The sequence below is a fragment of the Pteropus medius genome, unplaced genomic scaffold, assembly GCF_902729225.1.
Source record: "Pteropus medius unplaced genomic scaffold, Ma_sr-lr_union100, whole genome shotgun sequence".
In the NCBI taxonomy this organism is placed as follows: domain Eukaryota; kingdom Metazoa; phylum Chordata; class Mammalia; order Chiroptera; family Pteropodidae; genus Pteropus; species Pteropus medius.
In genome coordinates, this window is record NW_024354499.1 from 2,240,406 (window position 1) to 2,252,860 (window position 12,455).

At 43.5% G+C, this 12,455-nt stretch overlaps 1 protein-coding gene across 10 annotated transcripts in view; it reads left to right on the forward strand.

Moving 5' to 3' along the window:
- ANTXR1 (ANTXR cell adhesion molecule 1) overlaps nucleotides 1–12,455 on the forward strand; it is a 233,380-nt gene that overhangs the window by 136,920 nt on the left and 84,005 nt on the right. For all 10 annotated transcript variants that reach the window (XM_039852461.1, XM_039852454.1, XM_039852452.1 and 7 more), the window contains exon 14: nucleotides 5,196–5,237. In XM_039852461.1, coding sequence (XP_039708395.1) covers nucleotides 5,196–5,237 — 42 coding nt within the window. The remainder of the gene's footprint in view (nucleotides 1–5,195; nucleotides 5,238–12,455) is intronic.

A 12,455-nucleotide genomic window follows, 5' to 3' on the forward strand; every position in this document is an offset into this window, starting at 1 on the left:
AAAGCTGGTGTTTCTAATCAGCCATAAGCAACTCTCAACAGAACACTCATAGGAACATCTGACTTGAGGCAAAACACCCCAACATATGCAACTGAGGTACAGAAAGAAGCTAATTCATCGTTCTCGAAGTGTGGCCCATGGACCAGCGGCATAAGCATCATTTGGGAACTTGTTAGAAATGTGAAGTCCCTGCTTCAGACCTACTAATGAAAAACTCAGAGATGCAGCCCATAAATCTGGTTTTAAAAGCCCTCCAGGCAATTTTGATAGTCGATAAAGTTTAAAACTACTGAACTCATTGAAATTAGAGGAGAAGTGCCTAATGTTAATAGAGTCATTATCTTAAGCAGTTTTCTTGGCCTTTGGGCAACAGAATTGGCTCTGTGTCAAGGAAGTATCTCCTTTGCCACAAGAGAACCACGCCTTCGATATTGAGTAGGAGATGCTTCTCATCCCGCTCAGGCAAAAAGAACAGTGAGACACTGAATACAATTTAAGAAGAAAAGGGGCCCAAAAAGAAGTCCTACTTTTCATGCTATAAGATAAGCATCTATCCAAAATGAGCTCCTGTACAGCTTAGCCTATAGTCAACTACTGTCACAGAGGAAGAGATAGGAAGGATAAGGAGGAGAAATGTGAAGTCGTGGGGATAGAGAGAGCAGGGGACCCCAGAGGAATAGCCAGGCCTGGCATCCTCCTGTTCCTCGTGCAGCATGTCGCCCTGACTCATGATTTTAAATGGAACATCTGGTGAGCCAGTGTGGCTAGCATCGAGGAGGAGGAAGAGATACCTGTGCTAAAAATTGGGTAGATTACAATTTGCATTCCATTGCACAGGACTATAGCAGCAGAGTTAGCAGGAGCAAACCGAGTGACAAGGATCAAAACATACAAATTAGAAATAGGACTTGGATACTTCCGGAGAAGAAGAAACAAGCAAAATAAACTCTCCAGGCGCTTTATTTCATCTTAAAATTTTATAAAATAAATTTTAAGAAAGAGTTTCACAGAGACTTAAACAGTTGAACTTGACTTGTAAAACCAGAGCAAAGTTCCCAAGTGTCAAACAGGACCTGGGCATGTGTGAACTTTCTACTGTATTCATGCCTTGCTAACTATATCTCCACACCTTCCATTGTTACCATTTCCAACCATTTATAGCATTTGTATAAGAGGTGTACATAAAAACGAGTTTGTTTTGACTCAGTGAGAAATTACCGGTAAGATTTCAATTTGATAAGATTCTACCTGGTCTTTTCCATCTTTTTCCTTTGTCAAACCTGGCCCCATCTCATGTCTACCTAAACAAAGATGGATAAAATCAGAGCTAAAAATCACTGATAAGTAGGCTGAAGAGGCATATCTCCCAATTCACAGAGGAGACAATTTCAAGAAATTCTCAGGTAGCAAAGAACCACTAATAGAATTCAGAAGTTCCATATTCTACCTCATTTTTCATATCCCCTTTTACCTCACTAGTCCAACCATAATGCAAAAGGAACTATAGGACAGCTATCTCAAGGAGGCAAATGGTCACTTTCTGCTCATCCAAAACATCCAACCTAAAAATGGTATTAAGTGGAGAAGTGATGTTGGTCTCTGAAAGAGAATATGAAAAATGTCTCCAGATTTGTCCTCAGTACTGCCATTCAGTTCTACCATGTTGTGCTTATAAGTATGTTTGTTGAGGAATTTTCCTTTTAAACGTTTTATTAAAGATCTCTTAAACTTTATTCATCTTTTATTTGTTCTAATGAGGAAGGATCTGACAAGCCCACCCACAACCAAAAGGAAGCTCCTGGCACCTTCTAAGAAAGGAATGGGACAAATCAAGCCTAAGCTCAGTAGTGTTCAATGGATTCGAGCTTTCATTCTTGTTGGAAATAAAAACTTTCTAGTCTTACTAGCTGGAAGTAAAGAATTATGCAATTAATCTTTTAATTGCAATTAAAAGTGCTAGAAAAAATACTGGGTTACCTGAGACCCCGTAAACGGGATCTTGCCTTCTCTGAGGTAACGGGAGACTTCCCAGGGAAGGAGTATTTATTTACAATGAATAGGTGTTAACCAAGGCATGTGCAGGTGTCAGACAAGCATTTAAGCAGAGGACATTACAAGCGAGAAACGGCAGGGTATATGGAAGGAAAAAGAAGGTGACCCAGAGGCGGAAGTGCAGAAAGTGAAGGAGAGAGTGGAGAAGAGTGAGATGGAGAGGTGATGGGGCCACATCGCGCAGGCCTGTGGGGGATAGAGTCAGCTGGCATTTTACCTCGTGAGCCATGGACCACTCTGCACAGAAGCTGCAGTGGTGTTCCAGGCTCAAAAGCAAAGCAGGCTGCTGCCCACCTGCTCTTGCGGGCAACGTGGGCGCTAGCCCTTCAGAATTGGGAGTAAGGTGGAGAGGGCTGACGTGTCCCTGTGCTTAGATCACTTCTTTGGGTAGCCTGTATGCTGTTCTTGGCAGGAGGGTTTGGCTCACTCGCAGACAGCCCATCCAGCTTCAAGGCTTGAAATAATTATCTCAGGATTTCCACTTAGCCCATCTAGATCGCACTTTGAAATGCTTTCCTGTCATCCTACGGTTTAGCTGCTCCTTGCTTCCAGGTGAAGGCTGGTGATGGGAGCGCTTGGAGCAAGAAGAATACTTCTTCCTCATTCCTGCTGAGTATAACCAGACATTCAACCAACGAGAGTAGATTGGAGGTGCCTAAATCCTGATTAAATGGTGGCATTTTCCCAGAAGCTCAGGTATCCAATTTGCCGTGTGTCAGCATAGAATGTGGATTACAAATTAGTCTACTTTTGATTTATACTCACTAAGTCGTGTATTTTGGCATTGTCTTTTGGGTTTCCTTTGAGGCATTGTTGGCTATAAAATTCACTAAATATTCAGTAAGTCACATTAAACGGTAACCCACAGATGGGTTCGTCTGAGTATTGGGTCTCTGGTGCTATACTTTCTGTCTGGCTGATGTCATATGCCTACACATTTGTGATGATACACACTGATGCCCACTCCCTCAAAACCTCTGGCTACTCTCAGGTCCCCTGGCCCCTGTCTGAACTCATTTTATGAAGCTCCATCTGGAAAGGACCATGCTTAGCCATTTAGTGTATACAGGGGGTTAAGTGAAAACTTTGTTAAAGATGTAATAAAAGCAAGACACGGAGACTGCAAGAAAGAGAAAGGAGAATAATAATAATAGTACACACCATCTCTTGAGCACCCACTCTATACCAGATGTCTTACAAATGTTATTGCTTATCATGACTCAGTTCCTACAAGGTTAATGTTATCGCTCCCATTTAACGGAAGAGGACAGTGGAGCTCAGGGAAGATCAAGAACTTGTCAAATCCTCACAGTCAGAAAAAGGCAGGTCAGGGTTCACAGCTGACAACTACACCGTGCTTCCATGCAGTGAGGGAGGAAGCTGGTAGCCCTGTGAAGACAAAAGCCCAGCTGTTTTATACCGAACCTCTGTATACCATGCGCACTGCCCACAGCACTCTTGTCAACGCCTGTCTTGTTCCTCAGTGTCTAACTCCCTCTCATCCCCGTCCCTAACCCTGCCCTAAGAGAAGAGACACATTCTAGATCAGTGTCTCCAGCCCCTCACCCCTCCCTCGCATTCCCAAGCATTTCCTGTTTTTAGAGCATCACTGCCTCTGGGATGATGGAGAATCATCACTGGACAGTGATGGTCCTCCCTAGAGATTTCCTTAAGGAATTCTGAGCCAGGGTGAGCAAAATCATGGCTTCATGCTTTCCAGAGACCTTCAGCAGGCTCTTCACAATGGTCAGAAAGTGGAGGCAGATGAAATGATAGTTTGAAACCCCTGGAGGTCTTAGCCTCTGCTTCTTAATTAATTGAATACTGTCTTTTTAGATGACTGGAGTCTTAATCCCCTGGCTGGTATTAACAGAACCTCAAGTCAGTAGCCTGTCTCAACGTACAGAGATGACATTACAGATTATGGTAGCATGGATTACAGCAGTAAGGATGACAGCCCAAGTGAGGTACCGGAATAATCATTAAGTCAAACAAGATATGTGCTTAGTAGGGTGGAGCTTGATGCCTAGTGAACAGCCTGCCCTGTAGCTGGGAGAGATCTCCAACTAGAAAGTTAAGAAACTGGTCCTCTGAGCAATCCCTGAGCACCCACCCACAGAGGTCCACGCCAGCCCCAACACTAAAACATCACAAGATAGGTAATGAGCTTTGTATTTACCAGAATCCTCTAAAGAAAAGGACTCTATGTAGGGGAGCCAAAATTCCAATAATAAGCTTGGGATGAGAGGAGGGAACCCCAAAAGGACATGGTGGAGTCACAGCAGATAATTGCCAAATTGCCTTGTAAAAGACTCAAAATCTAATGTACTGCAAGGACTTCCCTTTTGTGAATGGTGTGGGCAAGTTGGGGACAGAGTGAGGAGAGGTTGCTTACTGTCACTCAGCTGTCCTCCTTCTCTGCCCTTCTCCCATGTGTCACTCATCCTTTCATTGGTTGAAAGGGGCTCCCAGTCGCTGCCTGCCCGGAGTGTACACATGTCTCTCTTCAGCCTTAATGACAGGGCAGTTTCAGAATACAATCTTTTAATATTGTTATGTAAATTTTTGTATCCCTTAAAGTTCAGATCCATGAAAGAAATCCCTAACTACCTCTCCTTTTTTGTCCTCTGCCTGACCATCCCACCCTCCCACCATGGGTACCACTTGGGGCTAGTGACTGTTAACAAGACCACCAACAGCTTGAGCGTGGTCCATACCTGACTCGTCTCTGCTGCACCGTCTTAACCTCTGTCATGTACAATTCTTTGTTAAATGTGTAGCTGATTGGATGAATGAGTGAATGATTTGATGCATGAACCACTAGATGAATAAATGAGTGAATAAAATTGCCAGGTAGCTCCCTGAGGTAAGAGACAAAACTGTTACCTTGGAACATTTTTTTCTTTATACAAAACTACAACAGACTCAATTGAGAGTGGAACCTCAGCCCAGATCATGCTTTAACTAACTGAGCTGTTCTGCCCAGAAGGACACATCATAGCATTGACAAAGCCTGCCTTGCTTGGGCCTGTTACTATGGTAATTATGGCCACACTATCAAGGTACCTCTTGAGAGAAGAGCAGGCCTCCTGGAAGGCAATGGCTAGATATTTTTACTGACTTGTTCTTTTTTTTCTTTTCAGATTATCAAGGAGGTACCCCCACCCCCTGCTGAAGAAAGTGAGGTAAGTGACCAGAGCAGGGTGTAGCCAGGTGGACAGGGTGGCAGAGTGAGGTGGAGAGCCGATGGGCTGGCCTGAGACTCGGGTCCCTGTAAAGCAGAGCTAAGTCAGGCAGAGGCTCCTAATGCATTGAAGCAGCAAAGAGGAAGGTCTTTGGCTCTTTCTTAACCAAGGATGAACAGGAACTAAACTAAACTGGCAGCCATGGATAAGTGATTTTAGAAGTTTTTTCCTTGCAAAGATAGAATTTGAGATGCAAACATATGTATTTTTATCAATACAATTATTTGGAGTCCCAAGATACTGGTTTTTCCTCTAAAAGACACTTTAGGGATCTCTTTTCTCTATAGAGACTTAGGGAAAATTTGCCACATTCTCTAAACAATCAGTAATTCTAGGAACAGCCTGATGCTGAAGTCTTCCATTGTTTTTAATGTAAAACAGTGTTACCTAAAGATTTGCCAGGCACTAATGAAAATACACTGGAGAGTGAATATGCTAATATGCTGGCCTTGCTCTTGAATATTTATCATTTGCAGAAAGAGAAAATATCTTAGACTCCACCATAAATTGGCCAGTAAAGAGCTCTGGTGCAAGTGTAGCCTGGGTAGAATAGAGTGGAGGCCTTAAAGGCTGATGGTGAGAAGGAGCATCCAGGGCAGAAGTGCCTGGCCAGTGGCCCTCCTGATCTTTTGATCATTCCTGGGGGAGCTGGCCTCCCTGGATGTAACACTCACAGTTTAGAAGCCAGGGTATAGATCTGAAAACCTAGTGGGACCAGAAGATGTATTGATGAGGTTTCAAGTTCATTGTCCTCAATCTCTAAGGTCCGTTGTGTGCAAACCAGGCGCCACCCCCTCACCATCCCTTTTCTTAATGCCTTTGTCAAGTTTCCTACATACAGAAAGAATAATGATCAGATTTAAAATTCCATGTGGCTCTTATATCCTGAACCATATGCATGTAAGCCAAGGGATTTAATAGCTGCCATCAATTAAAGCACATCTTGTTGGAATGCTAACTTTCTGCCCAGAAATCAAGGGAGGAAATTACATTGCTGTGCTAAGAGGAGGGCGGGGGGACCCTCTTTACATCCACAAAAGCCTTTTCCTAATCCTTCAAGAAAAAGCACCATGGCTAGTTTCACAGGTTCCAGTTTGGCCGTGTTTCTGTTGTGTGCAGCTGTCTTTTATAATTCCAAAAGAAAAATAGGGCAAGAAGCTTTCTTGATGAGGTTGCTCTGTTTGCCCTGAGGGGAGGGTTCCCTCCCCTCATCATGTTCAATTAGAGGAGTCATTGCCCTTTCTTCTGCTGCTGGCTCTTCATTTGTATTTGGAAGGCGATGTGGCAGCCAGCCTTGCCAGAATACCCAGAGGACTTAGGTGCAAGACTGCGGGGTGTGGTTTACCCCAGGCCCCAGCATGTAGCAAAGGGCACCACACACAGAACAGCTCAATAGGTGTGTATAGAATGAAGTACTATACTCAACAACACAATTTTGGAGGGCGGAAAAAAAGCTCAAACCAGAAAACCACTAAGAAAGAAGAGCTAAAATCAAGAGAAGAGAAGCAGTTGAGTGTTCCCAGTTTTGTTTATTATTCTTAGAGAAGTCGTACTTTCACCTGAAGAAGGTAGACCTAGTTTCTGGAACAAAATGACAACTTCACGATACTTGAGATCTGAGGTGTCCTGTTAAATCTGAACCAGCTTCTGGGCTGACTAGGCAAGCTAGAGGTGGTGCTGATGACCTTAGCATGTGCCTTGGCCTTGAGAGTTCCTTGGCCCTAGGAGTTAAGCAGCCCTAATCAACTTCCTAATGTGCTTTGGCAGAAAAAAAAAATAAATTCCACAGAAATAGATAGTATAACTTACTTAACTCATACAGAGTATTTTACTCAATGCCCTGAAAATCATAGTCTGAATCTAGACAACTTTCTCCACTCCAGCTCCCTGTATTCAAATCCTACATTCTTTAAGCACAGCTCAATGTGTCCCAAACATATTGTAATTTCTACCATCAGAACTAGTTTCTCATTTCTCCCTTCTCTGCAGTCCCAGACTATTGACTCTTCCTTCTGCTTCAAAGTTTAGCTACTTTAAGATTTATATCTAATTAATCTTTAATTTATCCCCAAAGAGCTTAATACAGTGTCTAGCACTCAATTAATAACTATATAAAGTCAAACACTCTCTGTCATATATATCAAGTTAAATGTTAGTAATCTAAAATTTCATCAGATTTATAAGCATCATATCCCAACGGAAGGATATCTACTATTTAAATAACTAAACTTCAAGAACGAATACAACTTTATAATGAGCTCACAGTGACCCTCTTTAATAAGGACTATCAAAATGCATAAAGCTCTATTTTAACAACTCAGAAGGACATTTCCTGGTTTAAGAGTCTTCTCTAATTGGCAGCAGAGTAAAGATTCCTCACTAAGTCTCTAGTTATTCCAAATCGGCCTTTGAATTTATTTAAAATTTAATCGAATTTTAAATCGAAGTTTGTGGACAAATCCAATAATGGAGTACTTCCTCTGATGGTCCAATTCAAAATGAAATTGCCTTCCAAGACTGACGTTGAGGGTGACCTCTCCGGCTTATCCCCAGAGACTTTAGATGAAACAAACATCCAGCTCTACTTTGGGTTCAGCCTTCCAGGCCTGGGAGTTTCTGTGGCCTTAGTCCTTTAGTTCATGTCCCTTAGTTCACCCTCACAAAACTTACTCCTCTATAAATGTAAACGGTCTTGTTGATGCTGCGTTCTCTTTATTTTCTCAAAATATAGCACTTTGCTGGTGGAGCAGAGGGATGGTGGGGTGGGGCTCAGCTACAGCTGTTTGAGTGAGTGAATGAAAGAATAGACAAGTAAAGGGTCCTTGTTTGGTGCTATTAGGGCTGTCCATAGGGTTTAAGATGTGTTGATTCTATTAAATTTTAAATAAATTCAAAGGCTGATTTAAAACTATTTCCTTGGGCTCGATTCTGTTTCAGTTACGTTCTTCTTTCCATAATTTCCAGTGGTCCCTGTAGTGAGTTGGGGGTTGAGAACCTATTTGGGTCAAGCTGGCCATCTGGTTCGGCTAGCAAATGGATATCAGAGAAGCAAGAATGTTAAAACTTGTAGCTTGAGTCATATGCACAACTCCAGGGGGAGCTGTTCCTATCATACCTGTGGAGTTGTCCAGTGCACGGTCTATATGGAGGAGTGAGGCAGCCCTGGGGTCAGAGATCTCACCCTTATACACACTGCTTTGCCTAATAACTAATAGTTAAATGTTTGTTGAGTAGGGAAAAGTCACTACAAAGAGCTGTAGGAAAAACAAAAAGGGAGCATTGAATTCTCTGGGGAATCAGGGAGTTATGCATAAAATAGATTACATTTGAGTACAATCTTAAAATATGGGTAAAGGAAATGGGGGAAGGGTGTTCCAAGCATGTGGAGCGGTACAAAAGCCTGACATGATTGGAAAGATGGAAAAGTTCAGTGACTGAAGGCAGCACGGGACTAATCCAATTATAAGATAACCAAACGTGAGCAGGACTGTGACTGAGAACACCTTGATCTGCCTGAGCACAAGCAGATCAGAACTGGCCTCTACCATCTGAGTAATGTGCTGTCACTTGTGTGACCCAAACATCAGCCAATTGGACATCTGGGGCCACCACATCCTTTTAAATATAAATATAACTTCCCCTGATGGGAAACCAGCACTCCTCCCTAATCTCTGCGGTATCTCGAGGCACCACTGACTCCTACTTCTGGCTGCTTCTGTGATATGCCCTCTTCTTTGTTAGACTCCACGTAACAAACCCAGTTCCTACACTCCCTCAAAGGCATTGCTGGCACAAGGCCATCTGCATAGGGACTTTTACTGAAGGTTTAAAAGTACGGGTGGGTTACAACACAGTACAGCCAGTGAATAACTTCTGAGCAAATGTTAAACAGCCTCCTCTTTACCATCCCTGCCATTCCCACTGCTGGGAGGTTCTCAGAGCCCACTCCTCAGGTGGACCCTGGCCCTTTACTGGTAGCTCAGTCCCACTCTTTTCTGCTCATCTCCTGCTAGCTGACTACAAACTCCTGATTCCTACTACTTTGCTCACTCAAAGCACCTCAGTTTATCTCGTCTGTCCTCCAAAAATCATAGATGGTGTTTCTAACTTGGTGGTTTTCTCCCCTCTGCTCCATCCTTGAAGGTCAGTGTAAGGGGAACGTCCTAAGAGCACTCGTACTTAGATGTAGAGGTTCACCTCCAGTGCTGCCGCTTTTCTTAGTGGAATTGCTGGGGACTGACTTTACGCCATCAGTTTTTGGCCAAAGACACATCAAAGAGTCCCTTCTCTTCTGAAGATTGCAAAACCCTCGCCTCTCTAGAATGTGTAAACAGAGCCATGGTAACTGCAGGGAAATTCTGACTCTCGCGTTGGTCAAACCCTGGGCCTTTGTGTAGTCTCTTGCTGTCGTTTGAGTTTGGCAGGCAAGCCCAGGTCAGGGGATTAAACTGCAGCCTTGGTTGATCAGGAGCGTGTGGAGCCGATTTGAGTCCTGGCATTTCCTGTTGGTGGAACGCAGGCCTTTGCACATGCGCAGGAGGCTGGCCCGGCTTTCCCACCCAGGCACCGCCCAGAAATAGAGGCCACAGCAAGTCCTGAGCAAGAGGGAAGAATCGAGGGGAAGGGCAGCGGGGATGTGTGCGAGGATGGTGGGGAGATCCTGGAAAAAGGGATCAGAAAGCCAAACCAGAACTTCAAGTCCACTAGTCTCTTCATTACTCTGGATCCAAGTATCTTCCGGGCAATGAAAAGGCTCAGTTAGGTGGTTGCCGATGTTCGTCCTCCTGTCATTTAAAAAATTAGAAGACTCATGAGACCACTTCAGATCTACGTTGATTAACCAGCTTTATTCTTGGAGTCTCTCACATTTTCGGTGCTGCCGTGCCCCGTTTTGGGTGATACCACCTTTGGAAAATGACATAAGGCCAGGGAGGCCAGGCTTTTCAAAGCTGTTTCATAGATGACACACAGACACACACGCATCCGCCACTAGTGGTAAAGTTTAACCATATATGTGAAATACCAGAGGTTCCTGGTTTGACATCAGAAGCCTTCTGAAATTATCAGGCAAAATACTGTGAACTATTATATTATTGGGGATTTTCTTTGTTTCTATTTTATTATTTTGTCATGTTTCATGGTTATGTCTTCAAAATTAGCAGATAAAAGGAATGAAAAGTAGAAAACCCACATTTATTTGATTCCATCAAATGATTAGAAAAACACAATGCAAAGAGACAAAACCCAGAACTGCCAACACTGAGAAATAAACAAAAATAAGGCTGCCGGGACTCAAATCCAGCTCTGCCACATACACGCTGGGTGACCTAAGTCACTTAACCTCTTTGTTCCTCCTCCCTAAAATGGAAAGAATAGACCACCTACCTCACGGCTCATTGTGAGACTAAAAGGTTAATACATGTAAAGCACTTAGAAGAGTGTTGGCACGCACATGGTAGAAGCTACATAAATTCACCTGTGGTCATTGCAAATTCAGTATGTGTTTATTGAGCACCTGCTGTGCATCAGGCTTTGTACAAGATCTTCATAGAATACAGGGTCTACAGGATCCACTCTGCCTTTAGGACTCACAGTCCTATATGAACAAGGACAGATCTGTTTTAAAAAGAGAAAGAAAGAGAGATCAACCCAAGTGTCAGCTGCCAGAATGTTCTAAGTCCTCTGGTCTGCTGTTTTCACTGTCCTTTAAGATATATTAAATTTTTAAAAGAATTTTTAAAGAAACCTGCCCATCCCACGCACAGCAGGTCGGTCACCTAGGGAATCTCAGTGTATTAATGTGTTACTGTTTTGTTTGTCACCTCTGGCTCTGGTTTCTCTCCTGCCAACCACTCGCCCTGGCCATGTACCTTGCCTCCTTCATGAGACACCCCTTTCCACACAATGGTAGCCCTACATGGGACTCCACCCTGAGCTTTGACTCCCCAAATACCACCAGCACAAGACCGTGGGAAGCAGGCTTGTTCTGAGCGGTTTCATCTTCTTTGGCTCATTGCCCTGCTTTGCAGACCCCTTTTTCAGCTTCCTTTCTCCACCCTAAAAGCCTTCTCTGGCTGTAGATGGTGATCTTTTTCTCCCCACAACACGAATAATGACAGTGCTGAGATGAGGAGCAGTTTTGCTAATTATCCTTCCCTTTTTCATAAAGTTACAAGTTTTCTTGTTTTCCCCTTTCATCTTAAAAAATATCTAATAAATGCTAACTTCTTGTCACTGAGCTAAGTTGCAGACACTGAGTTAACGGCTTTGTTTTAATTTATTTGTAAATTCAACAGATAATCTTTGAGCACCTACTGCATACGAGGCGCTGTTCTAAAATTTGAGAACGCAATGGTAAACACAACAACTAAACAGAAGCTTCCATAGAACCTACATTCCAGCATGGAAAGACAGACAATAAATAAACATCAACTGATAATAAGATCTATAACTAAAAATAAAACAAATCAATAGGACGAAGGGACTGGAGCTGATTTAGAAGGATGTCAAGGGAAAGCCTCTCCAAGGAGTAGTAAGAAGGATTCAACCATGAAAAGACCAGAGGAAAAGCATCCCTGGACAAGGGGACAGCTTATGCACAGGCCTTGAGACAGGAATGTGCTCAGAGTATCTGAGGGACAGAAAGAGGACAAGCAGGCTGGAGTGCAGGGAGGAGGAAAGCGTGGTGAGGAAGAAGGCTGGAGAGGTGAGCAAAGGCCAGAGCTCGAAGGGCAGAGCTGGGGTTTGGATTTTATTCTGTTGCTTTGTGGAGAACGGATTGTAGGCAAATAAGAGGGCAGCTGAGAGGCCAGTTAGTCTGTTACAGTACCCAGGAGAAAGCTTATGAGGACTTAGAACCAGTGTGGTGGAGTGGTGATGAAGGTGAAGTTGGAGAAGTCACAGATTTGGGATCTTTTACAAGTGGGGTCAACAGAACTTGTTGACAAATTGGGATAGAGTGGGGGAGGAGCAGTGGAGGAGAAAGGGAATTCCAGAGTGACTTCCAGGGCAGTGGGGAGACTGTAGGGGCAGCATATTTAAGGTGAGGAAATCAGGACTTTTTTCTGACGTGCTATTGTTGAGATGTTGATTAGTCACCCAAGAGGAGAGGTCATCGTCAACAACTGGAGTTCAGAGGAGTCAGGGATGAAGAAGCAA